General features: G+C 52.2%; 1 protein-coding gene across 1 annotated transcript in view; it reads left to right on the forward strand.

Moving 5' to 3' along the window:
• The window catches only part of LOC119097212 (chloride channel protein 2), a 56,326-nt gene that overhangs the window by 28,368 nt on the left and 7,219 nt on the right, over window positions 1-20,739 (forward strand). Inside the window, exons 6-15 of the mRNA XM_037220266.1 lie at window positions 1,390-1,527; window positions 4,748-4,865; window positions 6,158-6,230; window positions 6,507-6,557; window positions 8,241-8,537; window positions 8,931-9,163; window positions 10,225-10,282; window positions 10,319-10,360; window positions 16,317-16,413; window positions 18,224-18,354. Of these exons, the coding sequence (XP_037076161.1) occupies window positions 1,390-1,527; window positions 4,748-4,865; window positions 6,158-6,230; window positions 6,507-6,557; window positions 8,241-8,537; window positions 8,931-9,163; window positions 10,225-10,282; window positions 10,319-10,360; window positions 16,317-16,413; window positions 18,224-18,354 (1,238 nt within the window). The remainder of the gene's footprint in view (window positions 1-1,389; window positions 1,528-4,747; window positions 4,866-6,157; window positions 6,231-6,506; window positions 6,558-8,240; window positions 8,538-8,930; window positions 9,164-10,224; window positions 10,283-10,318; window positions 10,361-16,316; window positions 16,414-18,223; window positions 18,355-20,739) is intronic.

The following is a 20,739-nucleotide window of genomic DNA, read 5'->3' on the forward strand; positions in this document are numbered from 1 at the left end:
AGTGAAAAAGAGTGCTCTAGACGATACATTTTCTCTGTTTAGTAAATATGTTTCTTATTGTGTCATTGTGTGATAACGACGTCTTACCCTGTGCAACATTGATTGAAAGGCAATCGACAGCCGTTATATCTGGAAATCGTACTCCTGAACGCCAGATATGAATGGCCCGACAATCATATTTATTTTAGCCCTGATCGTCGCATGGCTAATAGAATGGCAGGATTTGAATGACGTTACTATGACGTCATGGATATCTGGATGACCTTGAAATAGTCTCCCCGAAATCATATGCGCATCTTCGCGGGCGTATAGCTCAGAAACTAGAGAGGCTTAGGTCATAAAGGCAGGGCTGTGAACTGCACCGAATGATCTTCAAGATGACCATCTCAGTTAAAAACCCCATACAAACGTGGAACACTCCCTTAAACCATCGATTGCTTCAAACAGTGCCCCAGTACGCCGGTGTGCGGTGGTCCTGCAAACTGCGTCGCGCTGGGGCAGCCAGTGGCTCGGTGACCTCCGACCGTCCGGAGCCGGTCGTTCCGGCCGTGTCGTCGCCGCCGTCGGCCCCCGCGGTCGTCGTCGGGCGGTGGCGTCGGGGCGGGGCGACCACTCGTGCGACCAAATTGGAGAAGTAGGTCACGCGATCATTCGCTGAGCAACGGAGCGCCGCGGCGCGCTCCTGAAGAGAAATTGCTCTATTTAAGACGCGCTATGACCGGTGTCATGTAAAATTGAAAACGTGACAAATGAGTGGTTCGGTCCTACGCCCCTTTCGCGACTGATAATTTATTGGCAGTAACGTTGCTCGTGTGAAAGTCGAGTTCTGCTCGTTTTAATTCATGTTTTGGCTAACTGCGCAACCTATGTTCATGGGCTGAATATGGGGCCGGAGCTCTAGTGACGAGGTGCGAATGTTGTATCAATAACGTCACCAAGGGAATATGCTCAGGCTTTGTCTGTAAACCACGTTATATGTCATGGGCATTACTGGCCGATACGCCATGCACTATTCGCTCCGCTTGAAAACACTTATGCACGCATGTTTGGCGCAAAATAGGCTTGAATCAATATACATATTCCGTACGTTTCGAGGGAACTGAGGATGTGTAAGTAATTTTACCCCGCAGGCTGAACCCACATAGAGTTTTACAGCCCTTAGACTTTCCCAAGCAGTTCAAAAACATACAATTTGCAACACTTGGAGCAAGTTTGCTTTATCAAACCACTAACACGGATTAGTATAGGAAACAGCATAAAGATGAGGAGAACTTGCGTCCTAACATATGCAGTCATCACCATCTAAAGATGCCGCCGCGGCGTGATGACCGAAGTTGGTAGCAAGCTTCTGGGCGTGTTTTTCATGCCGCCGTCGTCCTCTGGCTGCAGACGCCTACTCCATCTACGTGGAGGACATCATGGTGCGGGAGGTGCAGTACATCTGGCACGGCATCAGCCACCGACAGCTGCGGCAGGTGCTGCGAGAAAACAAGAAGCTCTCCAGCGTGCCGCTGGTCGACTCTCATGGTGAGTGACATCACGTGGTCATGTGATAGTGCTAGTTAGCATTTTGGGAAACCCCACCACGCAGGTAATTGTTCCTCTGGACCGTATCATACAGTGCACCTCACAGTGACAGTAGTGTTCGGTTTCTCAACCTGTCGCATCTATACCATCTGCGGTCTATGAATTTCCCGCGTTGCGTCATGCTGGCGAGTGCGCGGTTACCATGCAGACATTCTCAGAACCCGAAACGAAATGGGCTGATCGCATTGCCCAGTTGTGTTATGACTGGTAAGGATCACCAACCCAATTTTCAGTGCTGTGTGGCAGTTGTCCAGTTGTACTACATGATCAGGCCTTCCAGGCTTTGTCAGGTCGGCAGCAAGGTGCGGGTAAAAAGAGCGTAAAGTTGGTGCTTCTTGTGCGCAACATCTGACGACTGCGAAATCCGCTGCGGATTCTGCAGCAGTCAACATAGTGTCAACGTGCCTTACGACCGTGGTGCTGAGTCTAGTGTCAGGCTGTACTCCACCCGGCATGCTGTCGGTCGGGACTGTTGTCAGAAGGCACCGGGACTGGTGCCAGATTGGGTCTGGACGGGTTTGGTGTCAGCCAGTGTCAGAACGGGACTAGTGATAGTTGTGCGCTGACGGGCCTGATGCCGGACTGTGTCCGACTGGGACTTGTGACAGTCTGTTGCGGGGGTGCTCAGGATATACACTGAGCGGACGGGGCCCGGCCGGGACCGGTGACTGTGTCTGTGTCGAGCCGACTGTGGTGTCCGGCGGGACCGGTGGCTGTCTGTGTCGAGCGGACTGCGGTGTCCGGCCGGGACCGGTGACTGTGTCTGTGTCGAGCTGACTGTGGTGTCCGGCCGGGAACCGGTGACTGTGTCTGTGTCGAGCCGACTGTGGCGGCCGGCCGGGACCGGTGACTGTGTCTGTGTCGAGCCGACTGTGGTGTCCGGCCGGGACCGGTGACTGTCTGTGTCGAGCCGACTGTGGTGTCCGGCCGGGACCGGTGACTGTCTGTGTCGAGCCGACTGTGGTGTCCGGCGGGACCGGTGACTGTCTGCGTCGAGCCGACTGTGTGCCCGGCGGGGACCGGTGACTGTGTCTGTGTCGAGCCGACTGTGGTGTCCGGCCGGGACCGGTGACTGTGTCTGTGTCGAGCCAGCAGCGGTGTCCGGGTGGCCACCGCCGGCTCGCGTCCCAGTCCGGACGAAGGCAGGTCTTGCCTCGGTACTGCAGTTCACGCCCCCACGCTTTCTACGCTCACACTCCTTTCCTCACTTCAGCCTGTGATACTGTTTCCCCTGAATTGCTGGTCGGGCTAACAGAAGCCCTGTAAGCCAGGCATCCCAGTAACTCATAAGCTGGCATATTTAATCAGCTAGAGCCCAACGGCTTATGTATGTGTGTTGACGCTGCGGTGCTCGTTTGGGCTTCGTGGCATTCAGCTCTGTAACATGCTTCTTTCTGGTAAAGTCACAAAAGACAGCTGCGAGCATGCGGCTAAGTGACTGATTAAAAAGGTTATTGATAAACATGAGTGCTGAGCAAGGACGCAGGAACGGAGGGGGGGGGAGGTCGCCCCCTCTTCCCTGAACTTGAAAGCTGGGGGCGGTACCCTCTCACATCCTGGAGGGCGTGTGAAAGGTCTATTTTGGTTTGATAAGAGTCCTTTTTGAACCGTAAATGAATTATCTAATCCTATAAAAGTATATTCTGAGCTGTCAATGTCTTATTCTGACGTTTTAAGAGGTATCCTCCTGGTGTCCGTCCCGGTGGCTCAGTTGGTTACAGCGCCTGCCGTCCGATCCACCCGCCCGTGGCGGGATGGGTTCGAGTCGCTTTAGGGCGCCCGTTATTTGCCCCTGACAGGTATGGCCTGCGGCCGGTGGCAGCGGTTGCGCTAAAGGTCAGTTGACGTCAAAGGGCGGAACGGACCGTGCCGAGCATTGCGGCACGTTAAGCTTCCGCCACTAAATTCCGCCGTTGCCTGGAATTGCGCGATCGGATGGTGGGGGTCATGGCTCACACAACAAGCACTGCTTACCGTGAGCGCTGATCCCCGAAATCCATCATTCAAAGGGTTCGGATCGGATTCTTTTTTTTAAATCTGACAAAGAGAGGGCGATTCTGAACCTGTAGAGAGCCCATTCTGACTTGTAGAAGGCCCATCATTGTCTGTGGACGGCCCATTCCGACCTGAAGAAGGCCATTCTGATCTGTGGACGGCCAATTGTTGACAGTGGAACAGCCATTCTGTCCCGTGGAAGGCCCATTTGGCTTGAAGAGGACCCATCATGATCTGCAGAAGAACCATGATGACCTGTGGAGGTTTCAGTATTGACAGGCGAGGGCCAACTTTGGCATGTAGAACGCTCAGTCTGGCCTGCAGCCTGGAGAGGGCCCACTCTGATCGATAGGGAAAGGGGTTGTGGCCTGACCAGTAAAGGGCCTATTGTTCACTGTGTAGAGCTCACTTAAGCCTGTAGAGCGCCCATTTTTAACTGTGGAGAGTCCACGCTGGCTTGTAGAGGGCCCATTGCCAACCAACGTGCTCTTATTCTGGACTATACAAGGCCCGTTCCGATCTGCGGACGGCGAATTTTGATCTGTTTAGGCCCCTTTGACCTGTATAGAGCCCATTCAGGCTTATAGGGGCCCACTTTCTAATCTCAGGGGCCCATTTTGACATTTTGGAGTTCTCCACCTCAACTTGAACATAGCTACCACACCCTTTGTGCTGAGTAAGTCTTTGCACATTTTGAATTATGGTTATGGGCGTGGTTACGTGGTTACAGAAAAAGAAAGGCATACCCGGTGTATTGTATGGTTACGTCATTCAGTGGTAATCCGCATAGATTATATAGTTTTTTCGATGATGGATTAAAATATTGCCGGCTTACATGTCCGGGAAGCTTCTGTGGGCATTAGGTAGAACTGATGGATACCACATCTATCAATATTTGCCGACATACGTGTCTATTGACGGGGCAACACGAGAAGAGTAGCTGGAAGACGAGGATCATCGCCGGGCTGCCGCAGAGAAGCTCCGTTATCGCCGTCCTACAGACCTGTTTACCGGAGTTCAGCGGACACGATTCCACCCGAGCCCTTCTCTAATCGCATCCGCTGTTGCCGCGGTGACCGGGCCGCCGATTTGAAACTGGAGTCGAGCCGGGAGTCAATGCGACCCCCGAAGCTGCCGCGCGCTCTGAACCCCGCGGGCGTTTCAGACTCGATGGTGCTGCTGGGTAGCATCAAGCGGAAACACCTGGTGCTGCTCCTGGAGAAGCACCTCGGACGCGACCGACGCATGGAGGTGGTCACGCGATGGCAGCGAGCGGCGCAAAAGTGAGACGGCTACCCGCCTTTGTATGCGATTTATTACGTCACGCTGGCGGGGCAGTGCGTCCCACGCGTTGTGCGCGCTTACCGTGGTATTCCAGGCCTAATGGTGGCAGCCGACGAAGTGTTTAGGAACTGTTTGGCCGTCGCCTTCAGCACATCTTATGAACCTAAAATTGTCATGGGAGATCATCCTGTCAATCTCAGCTGAGTGTCGGTGACCTCGTTTTCCGCTGCAACACACGCCCGTCCAATTGCTGTCCAGCAGCTTCCAAGGGGACGTCAGGGTGTCACCGAGGCGGTGGGTCCATGTGCTCGGCCGTCCCCGGCTGGGCCCCGGTCCAATATGTCGGGTCTGTAGATCTCCCGCGGCGCCGGCGGTGTTAGGAGCCAGCGCGGCCGGCCTCACCCCGGCAGATTCAGGCGCCCGTCCGGCGGCTCGTGCCCACAACTCTGTGCGGCCGACCCTACGATGCGTTCCGCACCGTTTGCCAGCGTCTTGGGAATCCTGCCTTTGGCTTTTCTTTATGATGGGGTCGGGGAGGGACCGGGGGCGGGGGGGGGGGCGTATGCTTTTGAGGTAGATTGCGGTGCCGTATTTATGGCGGCATATAGTATGTTCTGCGGGCGATTTCTGCCGTGAAACTACCGTCTTGTTATTTATTTCTACATCCTGTTCAAAAGAGTGTTTTCAGCCGTAGGGAATAAAATGGTGCTTTAGTGTGATTTAATGGCCGCTCGTATTGTAAAATATTGTACCATTGAGAGCTAAAACTGTTATTTTCTGCATTGCCCAGGTGATTGCGCAGACAATACTAATGCATCGTTTATTACCTCGTTTATTACGATAATGCATTTGCGTACAGTAGAATGCGCGCTTTCAATGTCAAAACGGCCAAATGTGGCCAAAATGCCAACACCACGTCAATGTCAAATGCCGATGTTGAAATCAGTATTCGGCAACGTGTGATCGCAGCTTGAAGACAGACAGCAATGGAAAATAACGGTGTGGTAAATAGCCCGGCAGCAAGGTGTCACATTACGGTCGAGATCGCCGGTCTCTCATCAGGGGGCACCAACCTGCGGAGCACCACCCACGCATCATCACCCCACGAGCACTGCTTCCCATTTCCTGAGCATCGGTCCTCAGCTGCTGAGCGCCACTTGCTAGCCTCTGAACTGCTGCCCTCCCCTGAGCGTCATTCGCCAGGCTCTGTAACGGCTGCCCTGCCCTGATCAGCACTCCCCCTCCCCTGAGCGTCGCCGCCGCTGGGGCTGAGCGTCGTCCGGGCCGGCAGGGTGCGCCTGTCGCGGCCCAACCGCAGCTGGAAGGACCTGGTGGCGCTGGCCACGGCTGAACACCGGGAGGAGCAGCGCCGCCAGCAGGAGGGCGGCGACGCGCCGCCCGACGAGCCCGTGGTGCAGGTGTCCGGCGCGCGCCTGGCCGCCGCCGACGACGAACCGGCTCCGGCTCCGGCTCCGGCTCCGGCCCCGGCCCTGGCCCCGGCCCCGGCCCCGGCCCCGGCCCCGGCCTCGGCCTCGGCCTCGGCTCCGGCCCCGGCCCCAGCCCTGGCCCCAGCGTCGGCTCCGGCTCCGGCGCGGTCCTCCCGGTTCGCCGTGACGCCCGTGAGGCCGACATTGCCGGAGCTGCGTATCACTCCAACAAGCCTCTCCGAGGCCGGCGACGACGAGGAGCAGGTGGGGCGCCACGATGGCTCGTCCGGCGTAGCAGCCGCCTGGAGCGGGTGGCAAGAGAACATAAATTATGTTAAGTGGGGGGGGGGGAGTAGGAGATTGCAGGAATGCATTTCGAATCAATTTGATACCGTGCCGCGTCATTGAGATAATGTTTATTTATCCTAGCTTGGGCTTTTCGCCTATCCGGTTATCGTGGCGCTGTAGGACATCTATTCTTAGCATATCGTCTTCTCTCGTTAGTGGAGAGCATGGATGATGGCCAGAACAGATGAAGATAAAACTGTGGTCGAAGGTCTGGATAGGCTGTTGTAGATTTGGTCGAAATAGACCTCCGTCCAGCACGGTGTCAGTTTTGACATCGCAACTCGCACGCTCCGGAGTGCAGTACACTGGGCCTCAGGCGCCTTAGACATGTCAACGAGGTCCTACCACGCGAATAACCCGGACCACTTACCACGCAACATCGTTACTCTCCACTGGGAACATTTTCGAAGCGTGCGTCCAGACATGGCCGGGGCCTCGCCGTCCAACATGGGCGGGTGTCATGCCTGTTCGTGTCTGCCCGAGGCCGGCGGCCCATCCGCCGTGGCACGTGCTGACCCAGAACGGAGCTCATTTGGTGCTGGCGAGTTCCTTCCGGCCATTCTCGGCCGGCGCCGCGCCGTAACCCGGCCCAGAACGACCCGCTGCAGCGCTCAGAAATAAACATTATCATCCAGCCGGGATGGGCCCGGAAATCGATCAAAATTATATTACACCTTGACTGTGACATCGGGGCGGCGCTGGCGCTCTCGGCGACACTCAGTGTCTGCCGACGGCGGCGCACGGCGGGCGGTTAGTCACAGGGGCGCAGTTCTCCACGGATTGATCGAGATTGGCTGGCGGATTTTGCACCGTCTGCGCCACCTAGCAGGAAAAACATTGGTCGAAGACCTCAGCCCTGTTCTGTAAAAAACTGTAACTAAAAGTCTGTTTGTGCGCGCATGCTCCTCGTGCTCCTCGTGCGCTCCTCGTGCGCTCCTCGTGTTTGCGTTTTTGAAAAATTCGCGAAATGTGTCTTTAGGTGGTAACTTATGCTTTTTATCTGGTGCTCGCTGGCGTAAACCTCATATACTGGCGCCGGTGACCAATAATCTTCAAGCCCTGCCTCAGAACCGCATGTATTACACAGCGCAGCAGCGCATGTCTGCGAAGTAATCGATCGATAACACGTGGTTGAAGTAGGTGGTGAACAACGTGATGCGGGAAACACTCTCATTCCTGTCAAGGGAAATAATGAATGACCTCGGACACGTGAAGCCACGTGACACGCCACGGACGCGTAAAGCCACGTGCCGATGCGCGGCAAAAACACTTCGACTAGCGCGATCGCGGTACCCGAATGCCGTGAGCCAGTGGAGCGGATGGAGCGGCGCAGGGCAGAGAGCCGCCCCCGCGTGCCTGCGCTGGTGTGGTTTCAATCTCCGCATTCCCCAAGAGATAAATAACCGCACACTACAGGCGGTGCTGGGCTGCCACCAATCCACTTCGTCTGGCGAGTGGGTCAGTGACACAGCTCAGTCCGGACGGTCAAAGGTCGCGTGATCGGACGTGGCTCTCATCACGCCCTTTAAGGATGATGGCGGGCGACCTGAGGGCGTCAGGTGGCAGGACGGCCCGTGCTGACAGGTCCCGTACGGACAGGGCCCGTACGGACAGGGCCCGTACGAACAGGACCCGTACGAACAAGGCCCGTACGGACAGGGCCCGTACGAACAGGGCCCGTACCATCAGGGCCCGCGTCCACAGGGCCCGTACCGACAGGGCCCGTACCGACAGGGCCCGTACCGACAGGGTCCGTACCGACAGGGCCTGCGTCGACAGGGCCCCCGTAGCAACAGGGCCCGCATCGACAGGGCTCGTACCGACAGGGCCTGTACGGACACCTCCGCCGGCATGACGCCGCTCCTATCCGGCTGCCTGTTCAGCCCGCTGACGCAGGCACGTTGCGCCATGCGTACCATGCGTACCATCGTGCTGTCCGCGGTTCGCCTGCCGTCGTCTGCGCATGGCTCCGGCCAGAGGCAGAGGAACGTCCCAAAGCGTGGATGGCCTCATCACCTCTCGAATTAATTTTGTTGTTGATGATCACATGTACCGTCATCTGATTATTGCCAAACTTTACGATAAACAGGTGGACTTCGGCCCACCCATCTCTCGTTTGTCCGGTCCCTGTGTTCGTGCCTTTGGTGTCGATGCGCCATCCGTGTTGGGGCGCGGCGCTCCAAGCCGAGCCTTCGCGTTGCCTGACCCTTAACACGTGCCGGAGGAGGCAGTTCCGGCCTCTCGTCAGCCTCCTCGCCCACCTCGTCTGACCCCAGCACCGTGCCGCAGGCGGTGGCCGGCCTCTCGTCAGCCTCCTCGCCCACCTCGTCTGACCCCAGCACTGCGCCGCAGGCGGTGGCCGGCCTCTCGTCGGCCTCCTCGCCCACCTCGCCGCCGGATCGCCGGCCTCTGCGGCCAATCCTGAAGAAGACTGACTCGTTTAGCCTGCGCTCGGCGAAGGCCGGCTCGCACAGCTGGTTCGGGTCGTCCTACGCCACCGTCACTGGCAGCAGCGACACCAGGTGAGGCTCGCCTCCTGGTCTGGAACTGTCCTCCGAACCTACGCGGTCTTGGACCGTCTGGTGGCTTTCACGATCCTTACATAGATCACGTGCGCCGGTAAAATTTACGATTTGCCGTTTTCTAGTAATAACAGAAAATTGTGATTCTGGGATGCGTGTCTATAACCCTAAACAAATCACGAACTCCTTGAAATTGACCTATCTGTGTTTTGCCTCGGCCATGACGTCATGGACTAAACGCCTACTGTTAATAATGCATTACATAGGGCGTTCGGTAGCATCAGGCCCGCGTTGAGGCCAAAACCTGGGATATTGATGACACGATAGGAGTAAAACTTGTGTCATATATGGATATAGATGTCATACTATATCAAAATAACACCCAAACGGTCTTATTAATTGTTTGTAGCTTGTAGCGTAAACACATCAATCAAAAGTAATATCTAGATAAACTCCGACCGGGTGTGGCTAGTTTTTGCTTTAATTTTGCTTTGATTTAAAGTTTCTCTCAATGAACCGGACTGTGCATACGCCTCCAAGCAGTACAAATAGACTGGGCTCAGGCCGTGTCCGTGGGTTTGAGCTGGGACGTGCTGGCGTCTGAGTAGGCCGCGACCAACACTGGCTTGGGCAGCTTCTTGTCTGCCCCAGTCACGTAGCTCGAAGTGTTTTGATGGAGACCAAATGTCAACTTTCAAAGCTGCAGCGAAAATAGATCAAATTTCCTCACACGCGGTTGAGGAGGGGGCGTGGCATGACCCACATGGCCATTCCTAGCTGCGTCCCTGGCTGCCCCCTCCCGTCGTTATGGCGAGACACAGGCTCTCCGACGCCCTCCTGTCCCCCGCTGTGTGCGGTCGCTACACGTCTGTCTGCCCGTCGGTTCCGTCACGCTCCGAGCGCCCACCACGTCCGGCGCCGCTGAAATGATGGAGCGGATCGGTCGGGCCGCAGCCAATACCAACCCTGCCCCCTCCGCCGCCCGCGGCCGGGCGGCGGGCTGCACGTGCCTGTGCTGACCCCCGGCCGGCGGCCTCAGCGGCTCGTGTCGTGTCCGGCAGGCTGAGGGCGACAGCTGAGGACGTGCTGCAGAGGGCGAGGGAGACGCGGGTGGAGGAGGCGGGGCTGGCTGAGATGGACGGCGTGCTGCCGCCGCCGCCGCAGCCGCCGCCACCGCCGGAGAAGCGGGTTACACTGGTGAGTGGCGCCCCGCCGCCGGCTGCTGTCTGCTCGCTGGGCTGGCATCTTTCAGAGTCACATGTGTTAGGACCACAGTCCGGTAATGGCTGCATGAGACCTTTCTGTTAAGCTACCATGTGTGACAGTTTGAATCTAGGCCTGTCAGGAACTTTATGCGCTGCGGGCATTTTTAGTCGCGCATTATTGTCGCCGGCTCAAGCTTATGTCAGTGCATTTCACTTAAAAAAAACAGGCTGATGCGAAACGGTGATGTGGTGTGGTGCAGGTACTACCGCTTCCATCAAGCTTTTATTTTCGCGGTACTCGAGCCTCTGCACTCACAAGTGGCACCACCCTAACACTGCGGTCTGCAAGTTATTCATGGGTCCATTTTTCACCGCCGACTTCAACAGATGTGTCGGGTTTCGAGGACTTAGGAGCGCTGAATGTTGTAGCGCGCGTCATTACTGGCTGGCGAGTTGTGCCACGTGCCAAACTGCCTGGTTGGTGCGGACGGCGCCGGCGCACGCCGACCGCTGCCGGCCGTGGCTGCGCCGCTGTGCTGCTCGGCGCCCGCCGCCCGCTCTGTGACGCATGAGCCGAGCCCGGCCAGCGCCGCCGCCGCCGCCTCCGCCGCCCCCGCCGTCCGGCCCAGGCTGCACGCTGGCTGTGTCCGGCTGGGGAGACCCGGGCCCGTATTCAGGGGCGTCACTGGGACTCACGGAAGGGAACGGTGCAGACAAGCAGCCATCAGGTGACTGGGTTGGTACAAGGTGTTCACACAGGGAATCACGTACCTTTGCCATCAGGAGTGACTCGTGTGACCTTTGATGTTCCAGTCCGTGTGATCTTAAACGTGTTCATGCAGCCTTGCAGTGTCGAACATGTCCGAGTATCCCAATTATCGTGGCTTTGGTGTGATTATTCGCATTGAAGTGGTTGGTTTCGTGGTCCAAATATTGTGTTTCCTTTGCCTTCTGGTCTTGTCTCTTCATGGAATATTCTGGCCCAGTTTTACCTATTGTCCTTTCGACCTGAGCCCAAAACTGTGTGAGCTACTGTGCTGATTTTGTTTTTGTTATTGTGCGTAACATGATGGATACCATGCTGCAGTGCAACACTTTAAGCGCCGGGGAACACATCTCACACGCCAGGCGTAAGATGAAAGCGAGCTGATGCCCAAACGTGTTTTGTTCGCAGCTGGAGAGAGCCATTCGGCTTTTGCGGCGATACGAGGTGCTCTTCCTCATTAGCCCCACATTGCATGTGGCCTGCGTCTTTCCAGCGCTGCGGAATGCCCGAGCTTTTTGCAAGCTGGCGCCAAACAAAAAAATAGAAAAGCCTGCCATCGAAGGAAATATTGTCATATGCGTTCAAGTCTCGCGTACAGAGGAACCCTAACTTCCCTCTGCATTTCGTATTTTTTCCTACCCTGTATTGCAACATAAACTTGATCCACCGAAGTTATGTGTGTGAACTGTGGGAACATATTTAATGCGCCACGAAAGAGATCCGCTGTAGGATGTAGCTTGTGAATGTAATGTTTGTACCGCGTAAAAGGGTATAGCCAACTTGCGTGTGCTTGATCACCGAGATCATCACTCTCTGCTCGTTTTGCTTTGGTGCTCCCGCACGCGAACTGACAGGATTTTGGCAGTCTTTCATTGGTTCTGTCCGTACATGATGCGGCGACGTCACGTAACACGGCGCGTTACGTATTTTTGTTATTCTAAGGTTGAACATGCCTGCCTAGAAGAGAAATACTGACTTACAAACGTCACGAACCCCATTTTCAACTTATATAAGACAATGGTATTAGCTTTATATCTCGGAGAAAACCAGGAGAATAGAGATACATTTGGGTTGATATTTTGGTAACATGCCTTCATCGAGACAATGGCAGAAGTGAATGCAAAATTGCCTGCCGATGATCTTGCTCGATTTTTCAGGTTTTTTTTTTTAAACAGCGAGCCACAGCTTTAATAGGAGACCAACATTCAGCGGATTATACAAGGAGAACTTGCCAGCCATGACTAAGACATAGTGCATATCTAACTAAAAATTATGATAAGCGAAAAATGCGTGTACATTTAAACGAATCCAGGTAAACAGGCATCACACATTACGTTTCACTCACACATGCAAGCGAGTTCAAGGAACAAGCACCACTCATCACACATCAATTATATACCAATGATTTTAATTAAACAGGCATTGCGCATCACGCGTCAGGCATCACTTCTACATGTAAACGATTTTAAGCTGGCACACGTCATAATCAAGGCACATATCACATCATAAGACCAATATCATAATCGACCATGATGGGCCTCATAAGGTTTCATAGGTGAGATTTCGTGGGCTTCATAGGTGAGCTTTCGTCGCCGGATTTTTGTAAGAACGGGTTCACTTATTTTCCCGTCTGGGTGGTCCTTTGCTCTATAGGTGACTTTGAGCTTTAAGAGCGGCATAGGGTGCATAGGGGCGGGTCCAAAGGGTCCAAACGCTCATATGAGCATCTGCTTTGGAAAATCAAACGCATTTTAAACAATCAAAACTGTGCTTACGCATAGCCTGGAAAAACGACAATAAGTCTGTGGTGAAATATTCCGTCTCGGAGCCTAAGTGCCCGGGTGGCAACAGATGTCATTTATGCAGTTCTGGGTTTCAAGGGGTTTGCACGCAAAGAAATGTGATTTACGAAATCAGGTGCAAGCTGTGTGAAAAACATGGTAGGAACATAGTCTATGTTGGGGAGTTCATGCGCCCTATTCGTTTGAGATGTAATGAAAACCTGCGAGCGCTTAAATCAAAACCGGGATTACCCCTTTCGATGACCATTTTTTGGCAAAACCCGCTTGGGCTGAAATCGACGGACGTATGGACTCTATGCCCCTTTTAGAGCTCAAAGTCACCTACAGAGCACGGGATCACCCAGACAGGAAAATAAGTGAACATATTCTTATAAAAAGTCGACGGCCAAGTCTTAACATACCTGGCTCACATGGCCGATTATGCGGACATGATATGTGCGTGTATGTGTGATGTGTGCCAGCTTAAAATCGCTTACACATGTAAGTGATACCTGACGCGGGAAGTGCCATGCCTGCTTAATTGAAATCGTTTGCCTGCATAATTGATTCGCGATGTGTGATGCCTGTTTGCTTCAACTCGCTTGCATGTTTGAATGAAGCGCGAAGCGTGATGCCTTTTTGCTTGAATTCATTTGCATGTACACGTATGTTCGCGCATTCTAATTCTTAGATAGGGACTGCTCGCGGTAATGGCTGGCAATCGCCCTTTGTTTATTTCCCTGAATGTTAGTGTCCTGTAAAGACTGTGGCTCGCTGTTTTAAAAAAATGACTGAAAATCGAGTAGGATCATCGGCAGTCAATTTTGAATTCACTTCTGCTATTGTTTCGATAAAGGCATGTTGCCGAAACATCAAGCCAACTATATTTCCATTCTCCTGGCTTTTCTACGAGGAATAAGGCTAATACTACTGTTTTATATATGTGAATGATTTCCCTCGCTACTGCACCGAACAACTTAACTATTTTCAACTTGCTTATGCGATAACAGTTTATTGAGTATTATGCTAGTGTCAGGTGCACCGGATAGCTAAATATCTACAGGTTTCTGAAACATGAGTCAATATGACACTCAAGGTTAATTGCTGCATATAATGGCATAGTTTCACCCTTGACCTCATTTTGTGAAAAAGCATGGTGCGTTTGAGCTTCTCCATACCGGTATGCAATTGAAGATCACCCTGTTGCCATTCAGGATAAAAATGAATCGATAGGATATCTCCTATATCGGTTGGCAATCGAAATTAAACATTGGCGGGCCACTCACGGCGGTTCGCCGTGAGCCGACCGGCCGGTATCCGGTGACCGCGCGTGATCGGCTCACTGCGTCTGGAACTGAGGTCGTGACCGGCCGGTATCGGGTGACCGGACGTGATCGGCCCACGGCGTCTGGAGTTGCGGTCGTAGCCTTGAGTCCATGCATGTCAGTTTTAAAGCCAGCCATTTCAACGTTTCCGCGGAATTCTAGAACAACATCTGAATGACTAGTGAGTGTTTATCGACCTCACGTACCTGTCGTCCCTCACGAGTCGTGTAGATGGGGTCGTCGCGCGTCCTGAGTCCTCATAGCGCATCGATAACCTTCATATAACGCTGAGATGGCGCTCAGCAGGAGAAAAAAGGAGCACCTGGTATGAATTCGCACTATTTTTGTTGTAATATGGCTTGAAGCCGGAGCAAATTTGCCTTGCATGCTGGCACAGCATGCCTGAAACCGCACACATGGAATTCAATACAGCATGTATCTAATACGACACGGGCTCCGAGTATACCAGGTCGGGCCTAAGACGGGCTCAGTGAGCGTAGAGCCTCATTCCCGGGAGATCGGAACATGAACACCTGCAGTTTTGCTGCTTTCAGCGAGTGCCTCCAGGGAGTACGCAATAAAAAACCGACGAAAATGGTTGAAGAAGAACAGAATACGATTGTTTGTGAGGCTTAGCGGTATGACGGCAAGTGCGGTGCAAACCATTTGCCATAATCACAAACAAAATTGGCTAAGTTTTTAAGTTGTCAAAATTAAACAAAACCCATGCCTAACTGAAGAATTGCCTTGACTTGCAACACAAAGTAACAAGGGGGGGGGGGGGTGCGGAAAATCGTAGGCACTTATCTAAGAAGATCTTCGCTGCAAAGGGTGTAGTAGAAATAATACAAAAATCGCATCCGGCTTGATGGAATAAGCCTTGTCAACTGCCGGTTCAAACGCCGATGCAATCCGTCAACGAGTGAGTATAATGCACTCACAGAATCTATGCACACAAGCTCCAGATCAACGGCAGGATCGAGCTCAGCTGCAGAAGTGCAGGTCTGGACCACAAGATTGTTTTCTCGCCTTTCAAAAGTATCTCTGCATCTGTGGTTCTCCGGGTCAAAATTTTAGGGTGCGGGTCGGAACAATTGCACAGTCATGTATTTGGCTGGAGAAATGACTTGCCTCAAATCGTGGCAGTCGTTATCCAGTGGAAATATCATAAAGCTTTATCGAGAAGCCAGCAAATCAATTACGTAAGCAATCTAGGTAAAGGGATGAGGAAAGACGCTTGCGAGGCCCCAGCATTGTATCGTGTGCATTCAAACAATAATCATGGAAGCCCTCTGCAGCCAAAGCATCTCAACCACGGCGGTCATGACACAGTGTCAAGAGGATTTGGGCTCAACAGAGAATGTACCCCGTGATCTGCTCATGTCAGAAATGAGATCAAGTTATTACGAAAACCGTTCGTGCGAAATGTGTGGTACCGTACGAAAAACGTACGAAAAGCACACGTCCATTCGTATGGTGAGCATTTACTGAGTAGCAGAATAAACTGAATGCAAAATGACAGCAAAATCACTGTGTGTCTAATAAGCATATTGAGGACCAAGATTGATAATCTTTACCGTACTTTCCGCCATGCTTTCCCGCGTTTTTTTAACTTGAAGAGTTTTACCTTCTAGAAACTCGTGCTTTATGCAACACCATTACCCACTAGACGTTTCTTTCAAAACGCCATGGTGCATTGACGCTACTTTGGTATGACATGGCTGCTACTTTATTTTAATCTTGCATCGTTTGACATATGGATATATTGTGACATTTCCCTCACCAATGTTAGCATAACAGACCTCCATCATATTCTCTTTTATATCGATATTGGTTTTGATCACTATTTCGGGCATGGCTTGTTTGGCCAGACTGGTTTTCGACCGTTTATTATGCTGTTAAACCTGCCATATATCATGAAAATATAAATCATCCGGATCCATCGTGAAACTCTGGTATAAAATTGTTGTAAATGATAGGTCGGCACCACGTCATGTTAGCAAACCGATATCAAATCGGATGTAAGCCCCAACCACCGCCGAATTGCTTACTCGATGCTCCGAACGTGTCTTCCAGCCGGTGGAGAGGGTGATCGATATGTCATACGAGGATCAAAAGCTCTGGGAGGAAGAAGAGCTCGACAAAGAAGTTAACTTTGATGACTGCAAAATAGGTACGTTATCGCAAATGCGTGTGTCATTTTTTGTGTTGTACACACATTTGTAAGAGAGGTGATATAACGTCCTCTTTCATACGATGACCGAACTATGGTGTGTGATTGGAAGAAGTTAGAACAAAATACGGCCTCGTTTTAAATGAATACGATATTCTTAACATATCTCGGTTAGGTAAAAAACCTTGTGACCAAACCTATGTGACAAGGCTAAGGATTAAAGACCTTGGAATGTTTCTATAGAATGCTGCATCGTTTTCATCTTGGCATCCGCGTGGTCTCCTAGAAACCACTGTTTTTGACTCATGTCAGTGGCACCAGTGATGCCATTGACCTGCATCACCAATGACACCAGATTTATGCTGGATTTAGCCCCGTACAAACGAAATCGATTGTAATTCAAAGCAATTCGTGAACGAATCATGTTTTGAGTTAACCTTAGTACCCAAACTGATATTCCAACGGCCTGTGCAAAGTGTGCTGTGCTGTGCAAGCAAGTTGGCAACAGTGCCTTTGACAGACTCAAAGGAATTAGCCCCAAACAGCTGATAAGACCGATTTATGGCTTCAGCCGCCACACAAAGCAGTGCTTGTTAAGCGGACCCTGAGCGCACCATCCAAACATGCAATTCCGGATCAACGGCAGGATTTTCCGGCGAAAGCTTGACGTGCCGGCACAGTCCGTCTTGTCCTCTGACGTCACCTGACCTTAAGCGTGACCGCCGGCACCGGCCGCAGGCTATCACAGTCAGGGACAAACGAGCGCTTGGAGCGACTCGAACCCACACCGCCAGTGTTGGGAGTGTCAGATGACGGACACTCTTACTGAATGAGTCGTCGGGACGGACATTCAACGACAAACTTTGATAATGACGCAACGTACTGCACAAAGCGCTGAACCATCCACGTGGTACAGAGCCGCCATGTTAGTACATCCAATACCAAAACATGACCCAAAAACAATAATAAGTTCAGAAACTGAGCATGCCCAAAGACTGAACGATAGCGACTCGATAGCGAGCGACTCGAACTCATACCGCCAGTGTTGGGAGTGTCAGATGACGGGCACTCTTACTGAATGAGTCGTCGGGACGGACATTCAACGACAAACTTTGATAATGACGCAACATACTGCACAAAGCGCTGAACCATCCACGTGGTACAGAGCCGCCATGCTAGTACATTCGATACCAAAACATGACACAAAACTATAATAAGCTCAGAAACTGAGCATGCCCAAAGACTGAACGATAGCGACTCGATAGCGAGCGACTCGAACCCATACCGCCAGTGTTGGGAGTGCCAGATGACGGGCACTCTTACTGAATGAGCCGTCGGGACGGACATTCAACGACAAACTTTGATAATGACGCAACATGCTGCACAAAGCGCTGAATCATCCACGTGGTATCTACATCATGATCAGAGCCGCCATGCTAGTACATCCAGTACCAATACATGACACAAAGCTATAATAATTTCAGAAACTGAGCATGCCCAAAGACTGAACGATACTTTTGACTATTGAGTGTTGTCGCGGTTTAATGCCGAATCAATTATCGCCAATTCCGCTTCAATCAATTTGAAGAAAAACTGCTAATTTAAGGCTGATTATGAACCATGCAGAAAGCTAGACGTTCGAATCAAGCTTTATTCGTGGCAAAGTTGGGTAATTCTCAATGAATCCTCAATCTGAATCGCATCAGGTACAGCTGTGAGTGACGCCCTGTCTGTGCCTGGCCTGGTCACCACTGATGCCCTGCCCGTGTCTGGCCTGGGTCACCACTGACGCCCTGTTTGCGCCTGGCAGACCCGGCGCCGTTTCAGCTGGTGGAGCGCACCTCCCTGCTGAAGGTGCACTCGCTCTTCTCCATGCTGGGGCTGAACCACGCTTACGTGACGGCCATCGGCCGTCTGATCGGCGTTGTGGCCCTCAAGGAGGTCAGTGCGTGACGTCACGCCGGCAGTGTGCGATACGGTACTGGACACGCCGCGACATCTGCACCAGCGATTCCATGTTTCCGTTGCTTCTCTCGGCTTCTGGCGTATGGCTGGCTGGGTCGTCACAGCGATGCACACAACTTAAGCTATATTGCAACTGACAGTCAGTGCTACCTAGGGGGTTGTAAATCGAATCATTTTATGAACACTTGGCGCGTATTTTGTATTCCTCCCCGATCACAACATGGTACGCTTGTTATGTCGACCAGTCTCCATCTCCTTAATTTGGGACGATGCAATTTTCAGACAAAGAAAGTTGGCACGCGTAATCGTTTGTTTACCGGTTTTCTACACGTCGATGGGAGCGAGGTCATTGTTTATCCCGCTGAGATTCGCGCAAACATTACACAGTTGTTATGACACAATAAAGGTAACGACACCGATTTGGAACTACGCCCGGTCTCTGCATATCTGTCGTCATTCGCCATGAGTGTGTGGCGCTTTTGCCCGTTGTGTGTGTACTTCTTCCAGGTTCTTGCCACTGTCGCCTGCTTCATTCTGCTGCCATCACTTCGGCTTGGCTCCCCCGTTGTGTAGTTTTGTCGCCTACTGGTTGCCTTCCGAACCGGAGTTTTGACCCGCTGTGGCCTTCCCCCACGCAGCTGAGGCAGGCTTTAGAAAGTACTACTAAAGATAGGGACCATGACCAGGAGAGTCCCGTGTTCTTTATGTAAAGCAGTGAGCAAATCGCACGTAAGTCCATGTATTATGCAACTCATTCATATTTGAATGCGCCCAGTCATGTTTCGTCCAACTATCTTTTTAAGCGCACATGTTCCGATTGGTTTACATCGGTTTTCGATTGCGGCGGCTGTGAAAAGCCTGGCTTTGATGCACGGTCTTCGCCATATTTATTGACCTGCTCGGCATACACCGGAACTACCCTTCAGCCCTTTGTTTTGCCGTAGAAGGTACCAAGGTCGAGGGGGGGGAGCGAAAGGTGTGCTTGGCTAAGCGTGAAGTTGCAGCGAATGTACCGCACAACAGACTTTGCCTATACTTTGCCGTCAAAAGGCAACTGGAAATTGTCGATATCATGTAAGCTGTTAACTATTTGGATTTGGTGACTTTGCGCACAGTCAAACGCAGCCTTTCGCCGGTCATGGCATGCTTCAAGCATGCGCGAATCTAAGGCATCAGTTGATTTGAGGCGGGCGTCCAGTTGTGGGCGTTGAGAGGGTCGCCTGGACGGGGCTGTCGAGGATGTGGCATTGCAACATCGCTGGGGTGTGTGGCCCAGTTACGGATACCGGCCCGGGGTCATCGCGAACCGCATCCACGATACTTTGCCAAGCTCTGTATGAGTGGGAAAGGACACCAGACATTTATTTTACTTAATCCCGCTTCGATCAAAATTCCAGATGGTGTGGCGTCTAGCGTGATGGGTTTGTACAATCTTACATTAATGCTTCAAGGACTTCAGAATTGAACAAGGCCGTCGCTCGGCGCAGAGCAGTGTCCTTTCAAACTAGCGCTGGAGATGGATACAGAAATATCGTTGCTTACCGTTATTGATGTCCTTGTGCTCAGCGGATGCCGGGTTCCGCCAGCTGACATGTAATGGTTGCTGTATGATCACGCTTGAGATCTGTCGTTCGTTGTCAGCGGGTCCTTGAACATTACTCGTTAGTCGGCCATCCGCACATGTAGTCCAAACGTGCTACACTTCCCCGAGACACCGCAGGATCTAGGTCCCAGTTGCTATGAGCTGTGGTGTTGGAGGAAGAAGAAGAGGAAGACACAGCTGATCTTTCGACTTCGTTGGCATTTCGACAAGCGTGGCGCGAGACCGTTGCCTAGCTAGGGAAGTGGTGAATTTAAAATGAGTGCCGTCATGCTGCCACGCAATCATAGCACCGGTTTGGAGGTTAATGTTGACATCAGTATGACGACATTGGTAATGTTATCGAGACGGCGACTCATTTCTTTTGTATGATTTGATGCATGGGTACCACAATCATCGTCCCACGAGTACAAGATGTGTTTGACGGCCGGCGCAATGGGCATTGCGAGGTAGTATCTCAATGATTTTGCTAGATCTAACTGCGTTTAAGACGCATAGGGCATGGTATCTCCCACGGCTAGAATGCAGAAGGGGAGCTTAGTGAAACTAATGCACATTGTTTGCACAATTATGCATTGTTTATCTTGCATTCCCGTCCCGGTAACAATTTTATGCCGCATTTGATTACAGCTTGCATGCTTTGCTAGTGTCGTTTCGGTACTGTCTTGCGAAAATATTGACTTTTTTAGTGGAATGCCATAGAGTCCCGGCAATGACAAACGTCTGCATTTCGGACACGCATTTGCCTCCGACTGTTCCAC

Source organism: Pollicipes pollicipes, unplaced genomic scaffold, assembly GCF_011947565.3.
Source record: "Pollicipes pollicipes isolate AB1234 unplaced genomic scaffold, Ppol_2.1 Scaffold_4295;HRSCAF=5057_pilon_pilon_pilon, whole genome shotgun sequence".
NCBI lineage: Eukaryota > Metazoa > Arthropoda > Thecostraca > Pollicipedomorpha > Pollicipedidae > Pollicipes > Pollicipes pollicipes.